This window comes from Magnolia sinica, chromosome 14, assembly GCF_029962835.1.
Source record: "Magnolia sinica isolate HGM2019 chromosome 14, MsV1, whole genome shotgun sequence".
Classification (NCBI taxonomy): domain Eukaryota; kingdom Viridiplantae; phylum Streptophyta; class Magnoliopsida; order Magnoliales; family Magnoliaceae; genus Magnolia; species Magnolia sinica.
Window position 1 is genome coordinate 64,417,033 of NC_080586.1, and position 12,427 is coordinate 64,429,459.

General features: G+C 38.2%; 1 protein-coding gene across 1 annotated transcript in view; it reads right to left on the bottom strand.

The window, feature by feature from the left end:
• Window positions 1-2,398, bottom strand: part of LOC131225924 (phenylacetaldehyde reductase-like) — a 60,647-nt gene extending 58,249 nt beyond the window's left edge. The window contains exon 1 of the mRNA XM_058221535.1: window positions 2,228-2,398. Coding sequence (XP_058077518.1) covers window positions 2,228-2,345 — 118 coding nt within the window. The 5' untranslated portion in view covers window positions 2,346-2,398. The remainder of the gene's footprint in view (window positions 1-2,227) is intronic.
• Between the last annotated feature and the right edge of the window lie 10,029 nt (window positions 2,399-12,427).

The following is a 12,427-nucleotide window of genomic DNA, read 5'->3' on the forward strand; positions in this document are numbered from 1 at the left end:
AACAATATTTTTCTTAAAAAGCATATATATATAAGCATTGCTTTAAATTGGTTTCAATAGAAGTTTGTGAAAAATCAAGTTTTCAGAATAACTCGATAAGTTGGATAAGTGCGTATGTTGGCCGAGTACTCCAGGTCGGGAGTCAACTCCATCCGGTGTGGTCATGCCGACTAAGACAGGCATTTCAAAGCTTGGGTTATTGAGTACTAGTTAGGTGGTCACTTAGTACTTAAGCACCTGTGAGAAGATTACGGTGATCCAGCTGGTCCCATGCCTCTGATTCTTTTGATCGCGATGTTTAGTCTTTGATTGTTATTAGGCGAGTTAAATGGACAAATTTTATGTACCTATCCCACAATGTGATTGAGTGGGAGATGTTGGACGTAGGCCAGTGGGGCCCACTGTGAGCAATCACTAGTGGGTGGGTCCCACATGTTTAGGCTTCTTCCGGCCTTTTCTATTCGGTTGAGATTTCAAATTCAACTTTGAATTTGAAATATGATAGGAGATAGGGATTTGACCGGATGATATGGTTTCATCATATCTCATCCAATCTCTCCCTCCTTTCCTATAAAAAGGGATGCGCTCTCTCTCGCATAAAACAATCAAAAATACCGAGGGTATACAGAGAGAGATAGTGTGCACAGTAGTCTGTCCATTTTGGCTTGTCCTTGGGACGATCTGATCCATAGATCACAATCCGGGACCACTTATACCGTAGGATCAGAGGTGTGAACAGATCCATCTACTCCAGTAGTAGATAGGCGGGCCGTTGGAGTATCAATATTCTGCTTTGTGAGGGTTCCAAAACTCGTGTAGAGCGTCAGATCTTGAGGGCTCACCTTCCGCGCTTCCCTACATCTAGAGCATCTTTGCTTATATAAGCGCACTAAGTACATTGTAACAACACCATCATTGAATAATATCAGTTTTTATTCTCATTTTTGGAGATTTTATCTCCTTGTGAGTTTAAGGATTATCATAGGGAAGAAGACAATGATCTCTCCACTTTTCTCCATGCACCTACTAGGTTAAAAGATCACTCAATATTCTAGTGTTGAAGAGACAGACAACCAAAGGCACCAACACCCAAGTGTGCAAACTAATGGATAAGAGGTTCCTAACCTTTCAATCAGTGGCCTACAGATAGACAGTTAAGAGAAAGAAACAGCAATTATTAGGGGAAAAAAATGCCAAATAATTGCTCTCAAGGATCTTATGATTTGGAAAAAAAAAAATTTTGAACCCCATATGAGGTGGAAAACAGAGACAAACTTTCAAGATTAAAGAACCATGGACCCCAGTTCCCCCACACGAACCAAATGACACATCAGAAGTCTAGATCCAACAAAAATAACACTTATCATTCCATGAAGAACATAATACTTTTAATATAAATAATTCAGTTTCTAATGAAATTCACTAAAACCATCCAACAACAAGCCACGAAAAATCCAACTGGAACAGAATAAAAGGAACCTCTCATTCACAGCTAGTTTGTACGTGAGAGAATCATGCAATAGCTGTATGTGGAGCCCAAAATCCTGTATAGCATTGAACCCATCCTGCAGGGTCTCCCCACCATGAAAATGGACTCAATAAATCAGACTGACCCAACCATCAGGCAGGCAACCACCAGATGGAAATTTTTGGGTGGTTTTCCATTATTCCCGACGTTGTGGCCCACCTGGTGATTAGGTCAGCCTGATTTTTGGGGCACTCATCTTCATGGGGCAGCCATGATTGATGATTTGTTGGATGCCATACACACACATGTAATTGCACAACTATAATCATCTACAATTACTTGCATGTGAGATGTTCTCCAAAAAGAAAAAAACAACAATCCAATCTAACCCAAGCCTGCGGTTGCAATGAGCTATATAAGAACGAATAATCCTGTTAGTTCACCCTTTACTGTTGATGAAATGGAAGTAACCAATTCAGCATACATGAACATTGATATGGCCAATCCAAACCGTTCAACCATTGTGGGTGTAGCCAAAACCCAAAACCATCGACCTTAAAATCGAAGTCACCAGATTTTCCCACTTGTATTCATCCAGCCAATCAATACTACTTCTAACCGCCCATTCAAAGGCCACCAATCGGATTGTTAGAATCACGCAATCATCGTGAGTTGAGGTTATGACCCATCTACAGCATTACCAACAACTTTAATGGTGTGGATTGACATAAACAGCATGAGGAAGAAGAGAGAAATTACTGGGGTCGCGAACAGTGGCATTGATGGAGTAGCCACGGTCGAGAAGCAGCTTCACCAGCCATGATGCGATGTAACCAGAAGCACCCGTCACGCACACTAGCTTCCCCCTTCCGCTCATTTTCTCTTCTCTTCTCCTCTCCTCCTCTTCTCTTCTCTTTCCTCGTCTCTTTAAATCCCTTCTCTTTAAAACACGCACACGCTCCCTCTCTCTTTAAATCACCGAGATTTTGAAACATCAAATATCGCGAGAAAATGCACTACCATGTTATCGCGAGATTTGCAGATAATGTCGCGATATTAATTCCAAACGCCGCGCAAAAACTTTTGCCTAAAAAACTACCCAATGATCCCGAGCTATAACCAGCCTGAGTGAGCTTGTAAAGTTTGAAATCAATTCGCATTTGACTCATGATTATCGCCATAAGCTTGGATCGCTAAGGGGCATTTTGTGCAGGGTATTAGATGGGATTAGGTGGGATAGAATTGTATCATGATTATCGCCATAAGCTTGGATCGCTGAGGGGCATTTTGTACAGAGTATTAGATGGCATTAGGTGGGATAGAATTGTATTTGGTCCATGCAATTCCATCCAAACATTTGGAGAGGATGAGAAAGGTTAGGATTAGGTGGGAGGGATGGAATTGCATTTAGTTGCATGGAATTCCATTTGGTCCCCATGCATAATTTTCTTGGATTTTGAAATCCACTACACAAGGCCAGAAATTTTCTATTAAAGATAATTTTGTTTCATCTCAACAAAGTCTGCTTATAGATCTATTAAGAGTTAATACTCAGTCTCTTATGAAATGTAGAAATCAAACACTAGACTTTTAGGAATGAGACTTAAAATTTTTTTTTCTAATGTTTGTTTCAGTCGCATATTTAATTTGTTTGTCCCTTTAAACTTAGCATATAGTTCAAAACATAGGTAGGGTTGCCATCAAGAGTGAAAGTTATATCTTTATAGATCTTAGTCTCATTTCTTTAGTGATTCTCCTTATTTGATTTCTTGATAAACCTTTTGTCAAGAGATCTGTTAAGTTTATGATGGATTTAATATATTCCACTGTGATTACTCCATCTCTGAGCAATCTTTTAATAAAGTTATGCCTTAGACCTACATTTTTAAACTTACTATTATAAGTCATATTCATAACATGGCAAAGAGTAGCCTTACTATCACAAAAGATGGATATGGCAAGAGTAGGTTTTGACTAATACGGGATTTTCATCAGTAAGTATCTTAACCATTCACATTCTTTACAAGCACCACTAAGTGCAATAAACTCACTTTCTACTATAGAATGAGATATGCACGTTTGTTTCTTAAATGCCCATGATATTGTTCCTACTCCAAGAATGAATATCCAGCCACTTGTAGATTTAGATTCTATGCTATTTACATTCCAGCTTGTATCGTTATACCCTTCAAGTACAGCGGGATATGGTTTATAATGCAGTCAATAGTCTATGGTTCCTCTTAGATACTTTAAAACCTTCGAAATCACATTCTAGTGTACTTGTCCTGAAATACTGGTATACCTACTTAGCATTCTTACTGTGAATGTTATATCGGGTCTAATGCAATTCATTGCATACATTAAACTCCTAATAACACTTGCATATTCTTGTTGCACTTCATATATACCAGTATTTTTAACTAATTTAATACCTAGATCAAATAGGGTTGAAACCGGTTTACTATTATAATAATTAAACTTCTTTAACACTTTTTATAGGTAACGAGATCGTGTTAAGACTATTCCATCATTAAACTTATAAATCTTAATACCTAATATTATATTGGCTTTATCCATATCCTTCATGTCGAAGTTGGTACTTAGAAACTTTTTAGTTTCTTTCACACAGTCCTCATTTGGTCCAAATATTAGTATATTATTTACATATAGGCAGATAATGATTTGACCTTTAATATATATACACTTATTTACTTGGTTTACTCTAAAACCATTAGATTGTACTACTTGATCAAACTTATCATGATATTGCTTAGGAGCTTGTTTGAGCCCATAGAGAGATTTGATTAGTTTATATGCTTTCTTCTCTTACCCAGGTTGAACCAACCCTTCAAGTTGTTCCAAACTTCCTTATGTAGATCATCATTTAAGAATGTTGTTTTGACATCCATTTGATGGATTACTAGGTGGTGAATTACTGTAATAGCAATTAAAGTCTTAATGGTAGATATATGAGTAACAAGAGCATATGTACTGAAAATATCGATACATTCCTTTTGTCTAAATCCTTTGGCTACCAATCAAACTTTAAATTTATTTATGGTTCCATCAGGATTGAATTTTCTTTTGAAAATCTACTTACATCCTATAGGCTTTGAACCTGATGGAAGATCGACCAAACACCAAGTGTTATTTGAGATTATGGAATCTATTTCATCGTTGATGGCTTCCCTCCAAAATTGTACATCAGGAGATGAGAGAGCTTCACTAAGTGTTAATGGATCACTTTTAATACTTAGTAGTATAGTAATCTCATTTCTTATTTCATTTTTATCCCATTCTATAAGGAACATATAGAAATTTGGGCCAATTTTTTTTTTTTATTTTCTTGCCATTTTAGATCTCCTTGGTTCATTTCTTTCTGGATGAATGTTAGATTTATCATAAAAGCTGTTAGGTTCTTCGTTCATTGATTCTATTATATTTCCATCAACCTGTTTTTTTGTATGATTATTCATATAGTTTTTATATAGTGTATTTTTAAAAAATATAGCATCCCTAGACTCCATAATAATGTTTTTGTTAGTAAAAGCAGATTGTTCCAAGACCAAAAATCTATATACGGGACTATTAATCCCATAACCCACAAATGCACAACCGATTCCTCCAGGACCTAATTTTACTCTCTTAGAATCAATAATCATAAATTCTACTATACTTTCCCATATTTTTTAGTAATGAAGATATGGTTTCTTCTTTTTCTACAATTCATATGGGAAGGTATCCAATTTTTTATCTGGGATAGCATTTAAAATATAGTTTGCTATTAACAAAACTTCCCCTACAAATTCAGTGGTAATTCAGAAATTAGTATCATATAGTTGATCATCTCAACTAATATCCTATTTTTGCGTTCCACTAAGGCATTTTGTTGGGGTGTGTAAGGTGCCGTAAATTTATGGATTATGCCATTTGATTCACAGAAATCATTAAATTCATTATAAGAGTACTCACCTCCTCTATCACTTCTAAGGGCCTTAATCTTTACATTCAATTGATTTTTCACTTCGGCCTTATAAAACTTAAATTTTTCAAAGACTCCATCTATAGATTTTATCAAGTATACATAGGAAAATCGAATAAAGTCATCGATAAGTGTAATAAAAGACATTTTTTCTCCACGAGTTAAGGTATTATTTAAATTACAAATATCGAAATGAATTACCTCCAAGGGTTGTGATTTTCTCATGCCAGTCCCAAATGATTTTCTGATTATTTTAAAATGGGCACACACATCATATTTCCTTTGTTGTTGTATTTCATATTTTGATATAAGTCCTAAGATCATCATTCTTTTCATTGAATGATAATTAATATGATCTAGTCTAGCATGCCATAAAGAAACAGAATCCACTATATAAACGGAAACATCATTATTATTATTAATATTTAGTTTAATCATACCATTACATGAATATCTTTTGCCTATAAATATACCATTCTTAGTGATAACTAACTTATCAGACTCAATCACTATTTTGAATCCTCTCTTATTGAGAAGATCGCCTGACACTAGATTTTTAGACATGTTAGGTACATGCAATATATTTGTTAGTGTCAATCTTTTGCCTGATGTAAACTGAAGCTCGACTGTTCCTTTTCCAACAACATTCGCATGAAAGTTATTACTCATCTTCACTTCTTATCTAGTTGTAATACCTTTATAGGTCTTGAAGATGTTTCGGTCATTTAATATGTGAATGGTTGCACCAGTGTCTAGCCACCGTCCACCATCAGATATTACCGTGTTAGCTTCAATAACCATTGCTACAAGTTGGTCTTCTACCATGTTAGCCTGAGTTTTCAATTGCTTCTTCCTGTGTTGACATTCCTTTATATGGTGTCCTGGCTTATTGTAGAAGTGACATTTGCCATTTTTCTTTCCCTTTCTCTTAAACTTTATATCTTTCTTTGGGGGACTAGATTTAGAATTCTGAAATTTTGGCTTGTCATCTTCTACTATATTTGCTTTGGAATGATTTTCCGAAGCATTTTCTCTTGTCTCGGTTTCTGGACTCTTCTTCTATACGAAGATGTTGTTCAAGCCCTTCAAGAGTGTACTTTCTCTCATCATGTTTCAGTTTCTTTTTATAATCAAATCATGATAATAGTAATTTTGCTATTACTACACCAACAAGGAATTCTTCAGGAAGATATATACCACCAATCTTCAATTCATGAACCAAGTTCTGTAGTTCGGTTACTTGAGAAAGAATTGGCTTATCATTTTTTTACTTGAAGTAGACATAATTGTCGATCAGAAATTTCTGAGTACCGATATCTTCAGTTTTTTATTTTTAATCTGATTTTGTCCACATATCTTTAACAGAAGATATTTGACGGTACGAATTATAGATAGAATTAGAGAGAGTATTTAGGGTATGACCTTTGCATAGAAAATTCTCATCATTCATTTTCTTCCGTTCTGCATTCACTTGATCTGAGTCGTCTTCTTTTGGCTTGGATAGAAAAAACAAATCATCATCAAGAATATAGGATAATTTGAAAGTAGTCAGAAAGAAAAGCATCTTCTGCTGCCATCTTGAGAAGAATTAATCGTTGATACGATCCAGTCGTACAAAGTCTTAGTTCATAACTTGAATGGAATGAATTGCCTCAATTGTGAAAAGATAATAAATTTTTTTTGAATGTTAGAAAACAAAGAATATCTTGCACACAATGGAATATAGAAGAAAAAACTAATAAGATGATCAGATGTATCGGGTTCAAGGATTGACTTAAATAGTCAATTTCTCAAGACAAATTTGCTGCCATTTTTCTGGAAGTTCTAGCAAGTGCAAACGAAGGAAATATACAAATTGTCCTCAGAATACAATGAACTCTCAATCCGAATTTCAACACAAAAATTTGCACATTTAAGTGTTGAGCATATATCTAATTTTGACACCAATATGCCTTTAAGACATAAAAAAAAAAACTTAACAAGAGGTCAGATCGAAAGTAATTGTACAGAAGATGATATAATCTTAAGAATTAAGAGTATTTCACTTCTTGATTATAGTATCTAAGATTTATATCAATTGAAAGGTTATGGATTTCTTCTTGAAGAGATGCTAATGTGTCTCTTCAAAAAATCCACACCCATTCACAACAAACAATAGCCTTTCATGAAAGGACATGACTTTTTGTCCCATGACGGTTATTTTTGTACCCATTCAGACAAAAACAGTTATTTACCAGTAAAAACTGTATCCACATGAGCAACACGTGGCAGAGGTACCACATGTATAATCATGTCACAATTACTCTCAATCAATAAAAAAGTAATAAAACATCAGGGTAGACCTTAGTTCAATTCCAGTTGTACCATGTCCCCAAAAGTTTAAATCTTGTGCATAAAGTGCGCCTAATAAAGTACCAAAAAACGCCCAAGCAACCCTACAGCCCACGCCATATACGATGCTTCGCACCATCCTCGAGGAGATTTGGACCCTAGTTGCATAAGCAAAAACCTCTTCTCTTACCGACTGACTATACATACTATTTATAAAAAGTTTAAATAATTAATATATTTATTTACTTTCTAAAACTAACTTTTATTTTTAAAATTTAATTTTATTCTTAAAAAAACACAACAATTTATCTATCAATCTTTACATCGGCTCATCTACTTGGTCATTTAACAAATCAACCGTACAGATATCTAATTAGACTTAGATCTAAGGAGCTAACTGTCCATTTTTAATCTAGACAATCATATCACCATTAAATAAACAAATATCTAATCTAAGCCTCAAATTTCTACCAATCCAAACCATTCAAATTATAGCTCCCTTTTAATGGTTACTCCTCTTATCAAACAAATTTAAAAATAAAAAATAAAAACAAACAAATTGTATATGGGGCTGACTCCTCTAATAGTTTGGTCACAATTTAAAAAAATGGCCGCGGGGTGGCTTGTACCCCTTAAATATGCCACTCATGTACAGCTATCCAGACCATCCAAATTGTGGCTCCCATTTTGGATGGAACAAATCTCCAAAATAGTTATCAAATGAACGGTTGGAAATAGAATAACCAGCTGTCCAAATTTGAATAAAAATCAGATGGTCGATATTACAATATCAGTGCAACTTCCTGTAATACTACATTCACAGTTAGGTTAGTGATTTTGACGGCTTAGATTGCGTACTACTCTGCCAATGGTATAGTCGAGGGGTCTTCTGTCTTCAACATTTTTTAAAACCCGATCATCTACACGTGATTGAGAAATGCTAGAACTGTACGTCCAACTAGCTGGTGTGTGGGCTACCACGGTGTTCATATGATATCGATATCTCACCCATGCAAAAAGATTGCCGGATCCAATCATGAAAATTGAATATTGCATGTGAATGTAGACTTAATAATAATAATAATAATATTTTAAACTGTTATAAGTCCACTACTGAGCCATGAGTATGGATCCCACACCACATACGCACTTGATCTGGTAACATCAATATTGAAACAAAGTCTATCTACCACTGCTTTGTGGAGCCAGACTAATGTAGAGTTTGTTGGGTGGTCGTTGGATCACTTAAATTTTGGTCATTGTTCAGTGTCATTATCGCCGTGCCATGCAATAATCAATCAATAACCAATCAGAAAGTGTCACGTGTAATTTGTAGGGATGTGCATGATGTATTTGAAGCTTTGTATACATTTATGGAGGTGATTTCTCAATAAGTGTAACCAGAGCATATTAGATTATGTTGTGTATTGCTCAAGTGGCCGATGAAGGAGCAGTCGTACGCAAACGGTTATATAAAAGGCGGTAAGAGTAAGAAGTATTTAAAGATCTTTAGTGGAGAGTGGTCATGAAAACCGTCAGAATGTGAGGAGAATCCAAATGATTGTGTTGATGCAAAAAACTGCTGGTCCTTCCTTCTGATCTACCGCCTGCACAAGGATGAAACAAAGGAGACCCTGGCTAGAGCCGGGGACCCTCCGATGCCTAAGTTAGTGACTGGACAGTGTAGGAAGGGTTAATTTTTTGCATTAACAGATTGGCGCCATTTGTGGGAACGAAACAAAAAGTCGTTTTCCACACTCTATCCAGAAGCTGTAAACGCGCTCTAATGGTGATAACTAGAAACACGGTTCAGGAAGAGCCAAATGAAGCCGCTGTTACTGGACCACCGGGTGCAAGCGAAGCCCAAGGAGCTCAGAATCAACCCAACAACCGCCAGGATCCTGCTGCTCATCCAGTAGCCTCTGCCGCGACAAGAAATATCCAGTGGAACCGAGGCAATGAGCGGCTAGATAAAGAGGTCTAGGAGCTTAGATCCGACATAAATGTCATGAAACAAATATTGGAACAGATACATCGGCAACAAGTTCAGCCCCATGCTCAGACGACCAACGTCCCACAACAAGTCGCCGACCCTGAGCCTCTCGCTCTGCGATCAACGGTCCCTCAGCGAAGTCAGCCCCACGGTCCGTCTGAGCCAACACTTGCTCATTCCGCGACTGTCGTGCTGCCCCCCACTGATCTCCGACACGAGATCGATCGGCGGAGGCGCAGTCGGCCTCCGGTTGAGGGAATGGCAGAAAGTGACGAACCCTGGAAAGTCGACCTCCAAGACTTCAGGAAAGAAGTATGGGAAGAAATTACGGACATGAAGCAGAGTCGGAATGTACATCAAAATAGGCCTGAAATAACATCCCCGTTTGTGGAGGAAGTAATACAGGCTCGGTTACCAGAACGTCTTCCACAAATTACACCTTTCATCGGTAAAACCGACCCAACTGAACACATCGAATGCTTTCGAACATACATAGAGTTGCATGATGCCCGGACGCCGTGATGTGCCGAGCTTTTTCCCTCACCTTAGCCGACGTAGCTCGACTTTGGTTCAAACAGCTAAAACTAAGGTCCATTAGCTCATTTTGCGGAGCTCAATGATGCATTTCTCACCAATTTCATTGGAGGGAAGAAGAAGTTGAAGCCTCCTGCGCATCTGAACAACATAGTTCAGAAGGAGGGAGAGCTACTGAAAGACTACATCAAGCGTTTCAATTTTGAGTCGCTCCAAGTTTGAAAATATTCAGAGGAGACAACACTCAATTCCATCATGTAAAGAGTCAAGGACAAGCTGTTTCTGGCATCTCTAGACAAAAATCCGCCTATGACTCCGGCTGAGTTTAAGACTCGGTCGAATAAGTATGCGGATGCCGAGGAAACACGGAATCTGCATGAAGCCACCCAGAGCGCGAAAACCTTGACCAAAGAGTCAGCCAAAAAAGAAGTTGACTCGGCCGGAGGGAAGAAGCGCAAGGAAGACCGAACGCGCGATGAACGTAAGTGGGGAAAATGACCTGACCAGAAGTTCTCGGTATACACTCCTCTCAATAAATCACAGGAGCAGGTGTTGATGGAGATTAAGGGTGAAGGATTTGTCAGTTGGCTGAATAAGCTTTGAAGTAATCGGAACCGTCGGAATAAGGATAAATACTGTCACTACCATCGCGATCATGACCACAATACGAGTGATTGTTATCACTTAAAGGAAGAGATCGAAAGGCTTAATCGAGAAGGCCGACTCAAAGAACACGTCAAAAGAACCGGGACAGCGGAAGAACGCCCCAGTGACAACCGATCTACGGAGGAAATCCGGACTATTGTCGGTGGTCCCCAAGGCGGAGGCGACTCAAATAATGCTTGGAAGAATCTCGCCAGGAGCATTAGTTGACCCGAGTCCGAGATCATGATCATAGCTCGGCCTTTGGAAGAAAAGAAGAGAGAAAAGTACTGTATCTCGTTCTCCGATGAAGATGCTCGAGGTATTCACCACCCCCATGATGATGCATTAGTTATCACTCCCACCATCACGAACCGAAGGGTGTTCCGCATACTCGTCGACACAGGATCGTCTACTGACGTGCTGTTCACTCAGGCATTTGACAAAATGGGTGTTGAACGATCGGCATTGCGGCCGATTTGTACCCCACTGGTTGGATTCTCAGGAAGACAGATACTCTCACAATGAATCATCTCACTGTCACTTACTACTGGAAACCCTCCGCATCAGGTAATGGTCGACTTTCTGATAGTCGATCAATCGTCCGTCTACAATGCTATACTCGACTGACCCTCTCTGAGTCTCTTCCAAGCTGTGGTGTCCACATACCACATTTTCATAAAATTTTCGACTAAGTCAGAGTGGGAGTCATCAAAGGAGATCAGCAAGATGTACGGCGCTACTACGCGACAGCCATGAAATCTCCATTCGAGGTATCCGTGATCGAGTCACTGGACCCTCGAGTTGAAACTCACGAACGAGGACAACCGGTGGAGGACCTTGTCTTGGTACCTTTGGTCGATACAGATGAAACGAAAACGGTGCGGATTCGCTTGTCTCTGCAGTCACCCCTAAAAGATAATCTGATAGCCCTGCTCTAATGATATGCCGATGTATTCGTATGGAGCCATGAAGACATGTCAGGGATCGACCCTTCAGTAATGACTCGCTGACTCAACATCCATCTGACCTATCAGCCGATCCGACAGAAGCGATGCCCGTTCGGCCCTAAAAGGTATGCTATCATAGAAGAATCCTCAAGGCAAAATTCATAAAAGAGATATACTACGTAGAATGGGTAGCTAATATCGTACTTGTGAAGAAAACCAGTGGGAAGTGGCGAGCCTATATTGACTATACTGACCTAAACAAAGTCTGCCCAAAGAATAACTTTCCTCTTCCGAGGATCGATCAATTGGTAGATAGCATTGCGGGGCACGAACTCCTTAGTTTTATGAATGCTTACTCAGGATATAATCAAATTATAATGCATCAATCTGATAAATCAAAGACTACCTTTGTCACTGACAAAGGTCTTTATTGTTACCATGTGATGCCATTTGATTTAAAAAATATTGGGACGACTTATCAAAGACTAGTTAAAAAAATATTCACTTGGCAAATCGGCCGAACCATG